The sequence below is a fragment of the Rhipicephalus microplus genome, chromosome 6 (genome assembly GCF_043290135.1).
Source record: "Rhipicephalus microplus isolate Deutch F79 chromosome 6, USDA_Rmic, whole genome shotgun sequence".
Taxonomy (NCBI): Eukaryota; Metazoa; Arthropoda; class Arachnida; order Ixodida; family Ixodidae; genus Rhipicephalus; species Rhipicephalus microplus.
The window spans coordinates 175,219,618-175,233,442 of record NC_134705.1 but is presented as its reverse complement, the minus strand read 5'-3'; the positions used below and the strand labels follow the sequence as shown (position 1 = coordinate 175,233,442).

General features: G+C 49.2%; 1 protein-coding gene across 1 annotated transcript in view; it reads right to left on the bottom strand.

Annotated features, from left to right (window-relative positions):
- Ser (protein serrate) overlaps positions 1–10,479 on the bottom strand; it is a 133,126-nt gene extending 122,647 nt beyond the window's left edge. The window contains exon 1 of the mRNA XM_075867064.1: positions 9,793–10,479. Within this exon, the coding sequence (XP_075723179.1) occupies positions 9,793–10,161 (369 nt within the window). The 5' untranslated portion in view covers positions 10,162–10,479. The remainder of the gene's footprint in view (positions 1–9,792) is intronic.
- Between the last annotated feature and the right edge of the window lie 3,346 nt (positions 10,480–13,825).

Genomic DNA, 13,825 nt, shown 5'->3' with positions numbered 1-13,825 from the left:
CACCATATGATTATGAGAGACGCCGTAGTGGAGGGCTCCGGAAATTTCGACCACCTGGGGTTCTTTAACGTGCACCCAAATCTGAGCACACGGGCCTACAACATTTCCGCCTCCATCGGAAATGCAGCCGCCGCAGCCGGGATTCGAACCCGCGCCCTGCGGGTCAGCAGCCGAGTACCTTAGCCACTAGACCACCACGGCGGGGCTGACTAAATGAGCAAATTCGAGCGTAAATACAACGTAAGTGAAGCACTTAGTGGCCACACAGATCTCCACTGAGATCCTCTCCTGTGCGCGCTACAACAAAATGTTTAAATATGTATATACATATCGACTCGCCCAGCAATCAGTTTTTTTTTCTACATTATTACTCCACTGAGGGGATTGTGGCTGCTAAACCGTACTTTCCCGAAACAAAAAGTTTATAGCAAAAAAAAACAAAATTGTAGGACTAGAAAAATAGTTAAAGCTGCAGGAATGGAACAAACCAGGAATATAACTGGGCAATAATAATGCCACCTCTCAGCTATTCCGAGAAAAAGAATTTTTTTTTTAACATTCTGGATCATGTGAAGCACATGCTTGTGACGCATAATGGTGATATTTGTTGACAACCTGTACGCCGATCATTTTAGGCTGTTTTTCTTTCTATTTTTTTAACCGCCATGCTGTGTGTGCTCACTCGTCGAAAAAACATCAGCTGTTATTGAGCTCTGTTATCGTCCCTTACTCGCATCGTGTTCCATCACGCTCCATCAGCTATAGTGGTCTTATGATTACGGTGTTCCACTGCTGACCCGCGTGCAGGTCGCGGGATCGAGTCCCGAGGCAGCAGGGAAGCGCTCGAGGCCCGTCTACCTAAAATTCAGGTGGACCTTGGGGAACACCAGGTGTTTGAGATTTCCGAAACCCCTCCACGTGCGCCATATTCATACCCTGGTTTTGGGACGTAAGGCTTTCAACAACCGTTATCACATTAACGCTTGCACTTGAGCCATCTCCGCCTCCAGACGGAAGAAACATTTGAGGCGGCGGTAGCGGAGAGACTGAAAGAAGAGCCGATTTAGCTGGAGAGCACTCCAGGCCGCATGAGCCAGCGTAGGTGTCCACCAGAAGGGCAGCCTTTTGCAGGCGTTCTTCGATTTGCGCTAAGGAGCCGGTGTTGGTCCAGATTGTGATATCGTCCGCATATAGTGCGTGTTGTTATTCCCTCGACCTCGCTTAGAAGAGAGGGGAGGTTCATCATCGCCAGGTTAAAAAGCAGAGGAGACAGGACTGCCCCTTGAGGTGTACCCCGCGTGCCTAATAAGTACGGGCCGTGTTCGGTAGAATTAAGGCGAATGAAGGTGGTGTGCCACCACCACCACACCGGCTGATCCACGAAAAGTGCTCGTTGTGGTGGTTATACGCGAGTCGGTGCGGTACGAACACGGCGTGCGGGACGGCTTCTCGAACCGGCCATAGCTGGGCGGGTAGCGGCGTTCTGCTGGCTAGCTTCGGGCCGGTCCGATATCTAGAACAGGCCGGTCGCCCTTGGAGTTTCCGTCGCCGGGCGTGGTCGGCCGGCGAGGCTGTGCGCTCTTTTTTCTTCAACCTCGCCAAGGGAAAGCCTTGTTCCTTCCTTCCGGTATGGCTCTCTCTCTCACACACACCCTTTCCCAGCACTCCTCGACAATCCCACATTGCACGCGGCAGCCGACTTTTTTTCTTTGCTTTACTTAAAGCACGTTGGCGAGGCCGCGCTGCCCAGCCCAGCATCTATTCCCGCAAAGAACACTACACAGCGTTATGGAAACTGTGCAATCGGGGTGGGTGCTGGTTATAGTCTCGCGTTGGATTGAAAGAGCCGTTCTGCCGCAGTGGACGGAATGGGTATCCGGGGTCTGTATACAGGCCTGTCCGCCACCTCCTATTTACAACTTCATAGCAGGTCTATAAACCAGTCTACTGGAAGTCCCTGGCCTGTCTAACACCTATATAGGCTAAAGACTCTAGATGAAACAAGTTTTATTTAGGTACCTTACTATAGAATGGGGTACAGAAAGACTACAGGAAGTGCTTTCTGCATAGAAAGTGTTTGCGCTTCTTTTTCCTGGTGGCGGTGCTTAGGCGTATAAGTTTTCATCTAAGCTACACGAGGGGTATAGGCAAGTCTGTAAGAAGCCATTCGCATGTTTAACACCGCATGAAGGCAAGTATACAGAAGGTCTATCAGGGTGGCTTCCCATAGATAGATATATAGAAATTCTAATGAAGGTTTTGTCCTATGCACTCTTGACCAGTCTATAATGCTTCCAACAGACAATGTTATAGGAGGTGTAGCATGGCGGATGTGAGTGTATAGGGCATATGTTAGCATTTTGAGTCTGTAGCCTCGCAAATGTTCCGGTGGTTTCCTCTGTGTTTCACATTTTCGCACTGTCCTTTACATATATGGAAGTCTAGGGAATGGTGGCTAGTAGCGGGAAACCTCGGATATCAGAACAGAAGTAAAACTTTGGCGAGGGTTAGTCGGTTAATTTTTGGAGTTTTAAACAAAAACAGCGACACTGAACGATAAATATGTCCAAAAAGGAAGAAACAGATCATCTGTTGTGTTCGTTTGTTTGTGTCCCCGCTGCGCCACACAGTCAAACGCCTTCACGGCGAAGAGTTCGGTACCTTAAAATGATTTTGTTAAACAAACGACTTCGTTGTGTAGCACATGTACCGTAACATTCCCGGTATAGCCTTGACGTGAGGAATCCTTCGTTTTGCATGTTCTCTTGTATATAGAGATACTTCATTGTGTACGACACTGAACAGGTAACATTGGCTAAGGCCGGGACGGCGTTTGCACGACACGCAGGAAATGGGAAGTGAGGTTTCTATAACATAGACATCGCGTTCTTTCATTTTTTTCCCTCCTCTGAGTCTCTAACGTAGGAATGGATGCCACGTATTGAAATGGAAAATCGACGCCGGCCGAAGTTGCGGGCTGCAAAGAATATTGTACGCAGAAACGAGGTTATAGTTAGTGCTTAGGCTAGTTAAGGTGAGTTTGCTTGGATGTTCTAAGACAGGCATGACGATGATGATGATGATATAGACTGGAAAGTTCTATGCATCCAAGAACCCTATTATGTTTCCGCGACTGCATATAGCTTAACGAGATAGAATGGGCGAGCGTTCGCGGTGCTGCACTGAATTAACGGTACAAGGGTCTAATCTCACATGCGGGCAGTGTGGTGGCTAGCCGGATAAATAGGTGACTAGGCGTAGAGAGTCCACTCCGTTCGAACGGCGCTGCTGTTGGGGAGGTTGTGGGGAGGAGGGTTGTCCCGTGTTATACATCCATCCTCGTTCACCATATGCCGGCGGCGGCGTCTTCGAGAAAGCGTCCGTTCTCTTAAATAAATAAAAAAAAAAGTCCCCGCGCTGTGCTGCGGGCGAGGAGTCGGCCGACCACCGCGCATGCGCGGCCGGGCGCAGTGGTCGAAGCTCCCCTTTTGATTCTGCAGGCACAGCTTGAAAAACGAAAGGGTTGCGGAGGCCTTAATAAGTGTTAGTCGCTTTTATGTGGGGCGTCCACGGCATACATTGTAAACGCACACTGTTGAAACTGTAAAGCCAGTTGTTGCGTAGACGTGTGGTGCCGTTTATAGACGTGAAACGCTCATGTCTTATTTGACGAACAGATGGTTTTACGGAATACGTTCGTATAGTAACGGGTCTATCGCGTGTAAAGACAGAGAGGTTCTGTATAGTAACGGATGTATTTCGATTTCCTCTTACTGGTGCACCCGTTAGCGGTGCCGGAACTTCACCCCATTTTCGAGAGAGTGGGCCGTTCGACGCGACCTGGCGATCATGTCGCGCAATCGTTTCCGCACTACATGATTTGATTGATTTGTGGGGTTTAACGTCCCAAAACCACCATATGATTATGAGAGACGCCGTAGTGGAGGGCTCCGGAAATTTTGAGCACCTGGGGTTCTTTAACGTGCACCCAAATCTGAGCACACGGGCCTCGACATTTCCGCCTTTTCCGCACTACACTAATGCTAGTGGTAGGTATAGTGTAAGCACTAACTTTTGCAGGTGTTTCGCGTCGTTCTTTTATTTCTTGCTATCTTCATATCCTCGATTAGTTCCTTCTTTCTGAGAGGGTCTACAGCAGAAAATTTTGCCCGTCTTGGTATAGCAGGTCTCAGGATAGAGCACTGGTATATTCGCAGAGCTATGCATATAATAATATACAGGTGAGGTCCTTTGAGGTTATCGTGGGAGAGAGAGCGACTTATTATGGTTGAAAAGCTGGGAGGTCTCCCCGAATCAACGTTCTGACCTTCCATTCAATGTTGGAGCAGAGGAAGGGGCGGGAAAGAGAGGAAAAAGAAAAAAAATGCTGATCATGTGAACTAAGGTTATCGTAGAGATAAGAAGCGCCTCTGGTGGGTAAAAGCGTAAAAGCAAGGGGAATCATTCACAAGCATCGTGGAAAGTACGAACGGCATCGAAGATCAGTCGAGCGATGTGTGCGCCTGTGTTGCAGGTGTGGAGCGAATGTGCATCAGACAGTGTGCCCCATAATCAACGTACACTTACAACGAAACTGTGTACGGTCTATGAAGTGAAAAAAATATGGCGAATCATCGTGTGAGCGGAAACAATAATCAAGAAGCAGTACTAACGTGCGTTCCGGATCGCTCCACTACGGCGTCTCTCATAATCATATAGTGGTTTTGGGACGTTAAACCCCACATATCAATCAATCAATCAATCAAGTACTAACGTGCGCGACCTCGCAAGGCCTGTACGTGAGTTTGGTTTTATGAGTTTGTCAGCATACATACGTAGCGATGCTGTCCGCCATGTAAAAGAATCGCTACTCATAGAATCATTGAGGTGTCCGTGGCATCCTTTCAACTAACGTCATCAAACGCGGAGTTTGAAGGACCCATATCCTGAGTGTGATGATAAAGAAATCAAACAGTACAACAGAGCACACTTTTAGGGGCGAAGCTCCTTAGGGCGTGGGCTGTGCGTCCCCTGTAGCCTGTATGTAGCCACCTCTAGTTTAGTTCTTGCAGTGTTCACTAGATGGCGGTACCGTCCCCTGTATGTAGCCACCTCTAGTTTAGTTCTTGCAGTGTTCACTAGATGGCGGTACCGTCTCCTGTATGTAGCCACCTCTCGTTTAGTTCTTGTAGTGTTTACTAGATGGTGGTACTTGTAGCTGATGATGAAAAGATGCAAGATGTTATAAACTAGAGAGCGGTACTTGTAGTTGATGAAAGACGCGAGATCTTATAAAATAGGAATGATGTCGCATATGGCGCGTGTCATTGGTTGAAGGCAATCGTTCGATTTAGTGCGGCGACATACGCTAGGGGGAGCGATGTAATAAAATCGAGTGGGCAAAATGTACAGAGGATTCATGGTTTACCAGGTTTACCTCCGGAGCTTCGCCCACTCATCATCATTCACTTCGTGGATATGGCGGAATTTTTATCGATCCGAGCTCGTGATAAACACCTGGGCCATCAGCCTCGCTGGTTAAACAACCGTACTGAGTGCTCGGAAAATTTTTGAAGTTCAAACACAGTATTGTACATGCCAACACGCCACGCTTTTAGCTGGCTGAGAGTGGCAGTGTATCAAAATTACTAAATAAATATACGATAAGAACATGATTGCCACCGAAGCATAAGCCTTCGAATTCAAAACGATATACTGTACAAGTTCGTTTGTCGAGAAGCAGCTATTGAAACAGTTCGAACTTCCGAGGAAGTGAGGCGAACACTCGATAAAGAAAAAAAAAGCAATCGGTTAAACGCGAGCCGTGCAGCGACGGCGCGCTATAGAGCGGAACGAAATTATGTCGCGCGGAAACACGAGTGCGTCCCCTCCCTGATCGTTAAGAGGAAACTATATATTTCGGGCCACTCCTCATTTCGCTTTAGGCGCGCAATCGGGCTTTTCTTTTTTTCCTCCCCGCGGTCATCAGCGCTTTCGCGTTTTTCACGGCGTCATTACAGATTACGGAAAACGAGAGCGCGCTGGTTCTATCCGCGCGTTTGTGTGATCGCGAATTCTCGCGCCGACTGCTAATCCGCAAAGCGGCGCCGATTTGCAATTACTGGATTGATTGATTTGTGGGGTTTAACGTCCCAAAACCACGATATGATTATGAGAGACGCCGTAGTGGAGGGCTCCGGAAATTTCGACCACCTGGGGTTCTTTAACGTGCACCCAAATCTGAGCACACGGGCCTACAACATTTCCGCCTCCATCGGAAGTGCAGCCGCCGCAGCCCAGGATTCGAACCCGCGCCCTGCGGGTCAGCAGCCGAGTACCTTAGCCACTAGACCACCGCGGCGGGGCGCAATTACTGGAGCTGCCTGATTTCGCTGAATCGCTCGTAAAATTGCGGAGTAGTTAATCGTTCGGCTCAAGATCGCGCAATTCAACAGACTAATCAGTAGTCAATCGACGTATAGTTCCGCATTTGTGAGCTGATTAAAAAAATATTATATGTCTTGCGCTGAAGCACGCACACAGTAAACCAGTTCGCACCCTTAAGGGTGCTTTCTTGTGTCTATAACTAACACCCTACGATAGCGGTGTTTTATCGAACCAAAACACCCGTGTCATGGGTGTTCTGGCTCGTCAAAGCACCATTTAGCGTGAAGTGTTAGTTGTAGGCACGGCGAAGCACCCTTGCGGGTGCGAACTGGTTTACTGTGCGCGCCGGATCCAAACGCGAAAATGTAGGGCCAAGTGACGCAAGCACTTTCAGCATCTATACAACTAGTGTCATATCGTGTCGGCGCATTCTTGAATCGTATACGCTTTCGTAAGAGCCAGCCTTGCCTTTCGTGGTGAGGTACATGGTGAGGTTATGTCGAGCGATCGCATATAGCAGTCTTTATGCAAAAAAAAAAAAATGGTGTAGCATTTAATTCATATAAGGACTGCACATCCAGTTATCACTCCAAAAACGAACCAAGTCTTTGTTTAACTACGAGGGACTGTTATTATAGTCAGTGCAAACAAGTATTTTCGCTATTGTACGTCATTGTTATTACGCTCTTTCTTTGTTGAGCTGTCTCACGCAAGTCACGCGATTATGTAATAACAGAAACTTCACGGAACAGAAATCAAGCAGAACGAATTATTCGCACAAGTTCCGTATAATGATCGGCTATAATGTGGGGTTACTTCACGTGAAGTCGCATATTTTCTCTGTTTTTCGACAGATCCGCAATCTTTAAAGGCCCATCTTCCTCTGGGCAGTTTGATTAGGTTAGCGCTAAATGCTCAGTGAAGTGCCTCATAAGGAACGTTATCTTAACGCCCTTCCTTCCCCTCCCCCTCTTCTGTGTGTGGGTGCGCGGGTGTGGTCGCGTGTTGTCAGAAAATTACTATTCGATCACTCGACCAATATGCGCACGCGACCAATATGCATAAGTGACTTTCGAAAGGGGAAAATGAAGAAATAAGCGCCGTTCCGTTACTGCCTCTCTCTCGATGGACGGCACTTCCACAGTTCTGCGCAGGGGATGGGAGTAAGGAGGGATTAAAAATGATAGGGAGGAATTGAAGGTGTAGAGATAGAGAGAGGAGCAGGAAGAGAGAGAGAGGCGCAGGGACAGCCACATACGGAAGTAAAGAGAAGATAGGAAAGATGGACACGGTCGCAGAAGTCCGAGGACGGGGCGCCACTCAGCGAGAGCTCTTGTCGGCGTCAGTAGATGGCGTATAGGGCGAGCCGGTCGGCATGAGCTGCGCTGTCGTCGGAGATCGCGGGGGCACAATTGGTCGGCCCGAAATCCAGCGAGTGGGTCCGTCAATATGCGCACGCTTTAGGTTTATTTTATAAACTTGGTGTTTCGGAAACCACTGCAAAATTTAAGGTTGCGATGGAACCCGCGGTATGCAGTGAGTTAGCTAATTAGTGTTTTTGTAGTATTTAATTGCAAAGTTTTTTTTTCTGTGCGACCACATTACCTTCATCTGTTTTCAACTAGAACCCGCATTAAGTCCAATGTGGAGTGACAGACGTTCACCGGATCGTATGAATTGTCGTTACTTACACGGCTCACTTTCAGATTTCCCGAGCTCCGTGTGCTCTGATTCCACTCGTTTTGCAGCGGGCGTTTCCGGATCTTCGCGAAGCTAACACTATACGTGTATTGATGAAACAGCTGAATAAAGTGATTTGGGTGCACGTTAAAGAACCCCAGGTGGTCGAAATTTCCGGAGCCCTCCACTACGGCGTCTCTCATAATCATATAGTGGTTTTGGGACGTTAAACCATACATATCAATCAAGCTGAATAAAGTCGAAAGTGCGTGTTGTTGAGATTGTACATATAACTTTCTAAATGAAATACATCTACCTTCGCGTATTCTCTCGCCATAGCACGTGGGCCACGTCATCTGGTCGACGTCATTCTATGTCCCGATATAGGATCACGTGCTATAGTTTGCGAATTCATCCTTCAGCGTCACGAGACAAGGTGGCCAATTGGACGTTGCGCGTCTGACGTTTTCGTGATTAAAATGTGTTTTTTTTTTTGCCGAAACGGAACATCAGAATTAGGGTGCGTGTGAACAAAGCTTTACCTGTATGCTTCGCGCACGCGTTTATTTGATTACGTGAGATTGTACGTTTGTACGTGTTTCCAGACTTCAGATGTGCGATCACGTCAGCCGACAGGAGTCGAGGAGAGATCGGAGGGGGGTGTAATTTCATGTAAGGGTTCGCAAATCCGTACTTTCGTTTGAGATTACAGAGTTGCATCGCACTGTTCAGAAACATCAGTGTCCTATATGTGGGATTTTCTCAACCTCTGTGAATGTTGTGTCAACTCTGTACTACGAAACAGTGTCCGCAACCGCATATACCGACGCGCATATCTAAAGAAACGTTTTAACTTACAACAGTTCAACGCAAGAGGAACCATGGCTGTTTTTCGGCGCTTTCAATGCGATCTGCAACATTGTAACCATATCGCCTCTGTGTCGATCCGCTTCGCCCGAGTCTCCTTATCCAGCGATCGCGTATACTGACCGGTCCAACTCGATCCAGTTGGTTCCTTTCCGATCGTCTCGGAATGTGGTGCCCCGATCTTGCATGCAGGTCTACGGGGACTACGATAGCCAAACCTGTATAAACGCGTTAGACTCCTCGGACGACCAACTGTCTTAACTCGTCCACTTAGGATATACACAGAGGTCGAGGTATGATCATCAATAGCAAAGCAAACTGATGATATTTATGGTAACTATACTGCGCGCTGTTGATGCCACCAGGGTCCCTCTGTATGCTGTCGCCACAGCGACTCATGTAGAATCACTTAGTCATGTTTATGGAGGTTTATTTTTTTTTTCATGACTTGAAGGACGTGTGAACGTATCTCGACAACTCCCGACAACCCATTTCTAATGGCGTCTGCTCTTTGGTGAGGATGCACTCCCGGGTATGCATGAGGAGAAGCACTTGTCCGCGTGCCATTCCAAGACGCACATACCTACCTGCCCCGTCTCTCGGGGAGAAAAAATATAACTGCGTATACGTATACTCTGTGTATAGTGCGACCGTCATAAAAAATAAAGCAAGCGAAGGGCGCAGTAAAGTACACGGCGAGTGCGTGCCGACGCATGCAGATGAGTTTCACCGGAGGCGAAAAAAAAGTAGCGCGTGTCTCGCGCAAGAAGAAGAACAAGGTACGAAGAAGAAGAAGGCGGCCTGCAGGCTTGACCGAGCAGACCGGCCATTCCCCCCTCCCCGGAGAAGAAGACTCACCGTCCATCGGAAGTGGAAGGGCAGCCTGAGCAGGAGCTGCTGGTCCGGGTGCGTCTGCAGCGAGAACGAACTGCCGCCGATGAGCGGCGACGTGAGGTTGCCGAAAGTGCACGCTCCGGACAGGTCCACCTGCGCCTGGTACTCCTTGAGGCAGAGTCGAAAGTAGGTGTTGCACCGACCGGGACATCGCGAACCACAGCACCCGCCGTCCAGCAGTAGTCCGCCCGGGTTGTCGATGCCCAGCACCTGGAGCTCGAAGAAGCCCGAGGCGCGGGCCGCGGGCAGCAGTAGCAGCAACAACGCGCACGAGCACACGAGCAGGGAAGTGGCGGCACAAGAACGCGCGCGAGGAAGGGCGATCGCTGCCATGGCTAGCTGCCGTCGTCCGGGCTCCGGGCGGCCCGCGACTCCTTCTTGGACATCACGGTGTCCCCCCTCCGGTTGATGTGGCGGTCGCCTCCCGATGCGGGCCACCGAGAATCCATGGCGGGCTACCGCGTCCAGGGACCGCGCACTGTCACCGAGCACGAACTTCGCCGCCGACACATGCTGCTGAGCGATGCTGCTCCCGCCGCGATGGGAATCCAGCGCAACCAGGGTCTCCGCCGTCGCTCGGTGCTCTCCTGCCACTCGGGGAGTACACCACCCGGGCAACTGGTTGCTCCTGGCTCCCGAAGCGTACACCGGCTGCCGCCTCTCCTCCTCTTCGCGCTACCCTCTCCCGGCGCCGCCCATGGCTTGCCGTGCTGCTGGGATTCCGTGGCCATTGAAAAAGGCCCCCACCGCGTGGGGCGGTAGCCGGCGAGAGTGCGGTAGTCTGCGAGAGGGGGGCGGTCGAGGGGGAACGGACCGGCGCCGGACACCGGCGGGGGGCACAGGTGCAGGCACTGGCTTCTCCATCAGCAGCAGCAGCAGCAGAAGCCACCCCGTCTGAGAGTGCGCGCGCGCTCATCTTCCAATCAGTGCAGTGGCGGCAGCCTTTTCGGCATGACGCCGCCGCGGAATGCGCTGTCTTTACTTTCATTCATTTTTTTTTTCATTTCCCCCGTCGTCGTGGTCAGCCGGACACACGAGCGGTGCGTCTTGACAGCGTGGCCATCTCCTCCCATCCCCCACCCACCCTCTCGATCGATGTACTATGGTCATTGACGCCGTAACCCCATCGGCGGCTACCTGCTTACGTCACTGACTCCCCGACGCTCTCCTTATTATCGAGTGGACACGCACTATGATGACTCCACTGGCCGGACCGCATCCTCCTTTCTCCGACGTCTCAGTATCCTCGACGCCCGTGTGTCTCTTAAAGGGTGCGAGCTCTACACGCAGCTGGGTTAATTAAATTTCCAACGAACTACGTCGCCTCGGCCAGTGCATTCAAGCTCGCTGTCACTGCGATGTTCACGGCAGGGAGTGCCGCCGTCCTGGTGCACTCCTTAATTTATTTTTTTTTCCTCCTCCGGTCGACTTGTCTCGACATGAAGATGGCAATAACACGGCGGTAAATGTGTACAACGCGCCTCATTTACCAATGCGCGTGCTACTGTTATGGGCACCGTACTGTGGGGAGCCGCTGTAATATCATCCATTAATACAGGCGCGACTGCGGGCTGATTGGCTTTCATGCGAGAGCAGAAAACTTGCGGGCGCTTATGATGATTATTGTGATGATGACTATGCGGATGCGGTACAACGTATAAAGTTTCTTACTATCCCCTAGAGGGAACTCAGGCACTCCGATCGCTTAGCCACCATGGAAATGATGGGTAGTAGACGGATTTGCTTAACATTCGCGCTTGTGACTTCGAAATCACTTCTGGCTTTGTTTACTGCTGTGGTTTAGCGTTTGTTTGGGAATAAACGGTGGATCGTAGTGACCGTCACGAGCCAATGTGATTTGGCGAGCCTAAAACATTAAGTGACACTTACTGAGCATTTGCTGAACTTCACCTTGCGGCAAAGTTGCTCCGTGCAACACGGAGCCAAATGAAGCCGAAGTAATGATGCTTAGACGAATCTCTGTACTGTTCATAATTGCCATGCTGGCTCAAGCAAGTTCCGTAAATGCAATCTTGATGTGTATGCGTATTCCTTTTTTCCACGAACGATAAAATATTGGAATCAGTTGTCAGTACCGGTACTGAATTCGAAGAACATAGAAAGCTTTGAACAGTGCGTTAAAAATATGTCGTGAACATTGAGTGTTGCTACAGTATTGTACATATATTGTTATGTTGTTCGAAAATACATCGCGTAGTTACTTCATATTGCATACTACACCATTACAATATATGTACGTACGTTTTTATTAACAGCGTTTAAATATTTTTCCTTTGTGTATTTCAAAAAAAAGTTCTGTCTTCTATACAACACATTGTACTTGTTTTTTGTTTTATGTTTACTGCACCCACCCTGTTACGGCCATAATGGCCAACAGTATTTGGAAATAAATAAAAATAAAATAAACGTAGGGCACTGCAGCTCACATATACGCCGGAGCTCCCCTAGTGTATTATTAGCAAACCTCGCGGTACAACGCGCCTCATTTAAAAAAAACACGTATACTGTTATGCGCAGTTATGTGGCAACCGCTGCGTCATCCGTTATTATAGGTGACTACTACTGAGGATGATTATAGAGGTGGCGATGAGGATGGTAGCTCGCTGGCCACGTCAAGATGTCTTCAGCGTTTTGCCTGCGGCAGCCCGAACTTTTGTGCGGCGAAATAAAGTGTATTCAGAATCTGACGATGTCCGATCTCTTGCACCGCCCGATGAAGGAAGAAATCCGTACCTTGCGCTCGCGTGGAAGAATGGGAAAAACGCAGTGCAAGTTTGTTTGGCATCACGAGCACACGTGCATGCACACGATGTGGTAAAGACACAGACGAGAAACATTTGAAATAGCTTGACGCTTGTATGTCCATGACCCCCCCCCCCCCCTGCATTACCAATTTTTTTTCTGCATTACTGAAAGGTGAGCGAAAGGGGGGGGGGGGGGCTTTCGCTCACCTTTCAGTAATGCAGAAAAATAACATAAGAGAAGAGCTCTGAGGTTGCAAAGAAAATGAATGTGTATACCGATGGATGATCTCTGTCAACGGTGGAGTCATTGTGAAATTTCTGATGGGAAGCAATATTGTTATACAATGACTCAACTATAGAGGCACTAAAGCCTGAAAGATTAAGTGGCGGAAGGAGCAGGGCAGGGCGCGTATATAGCGCCCAGGTGGTGGTGGTGGTGGTGATAAACATTTACTGAAACTATTTACATTTGAGAGAGAGGGACGACCTTAAGGCCGACCCTTTGCAAGCTCTAGGAGGAGTCCCATATAGTCCGGGACCCCTGTGACTTCTGCGGCGGCACGTGCCCTGGTCACGAGGGCTCTTTGGCCCACCAAGGCCGAGCAGGACAGCCTCCCAGCTTTCTCGGGTAGGGGAAGTGATTGGGACAAGGCAACCGCTGGTCACCTATAGTAACAGACTGGATTCCGAAAGAAGGGACGAGTTTGTGGGAATAACGTGGCCGCATCAATCGCAGACCAGTTTGATTAACGAAACACAAATAGGCCCTTGCACTCCAGCCGGCACACTCAGACTGATGATGATGATGCTGATGAAAAAAGAAAGAAAAAACATCGTGGAAGACATTTGGTTGGGACATCAGGAGGAAAATGCGCATGGCCTTGTTTGTAACGATGCAGACCTTGTCAGTGCGATGACAACAACTCGGCTAATTTGCCAGCATTCGCAACGATTACTCAGTGAGGCTGCTTTGGGCTTCTCCGGTGTGCCCGTGTCACTTGTGAACACGTAGCATGCGGTTCGGCTTGTGCAAATAATAAGAATTTGTGCTTAGAAGAAGTAGTTAACGATTTAAAGTACTCGGTACTCTACTATGGGATAGCTGAAAGCCGCCCCTTTTTGTTATATCGCAATATCCACGACTTTTTTTTTTTTAGGGGCGAAGTTCCTTAAAGCGGCACCCGTTCGTCCCTCGTCGTAGTCGTAGTGCGTAACCAGTCTTACGTTTTGAC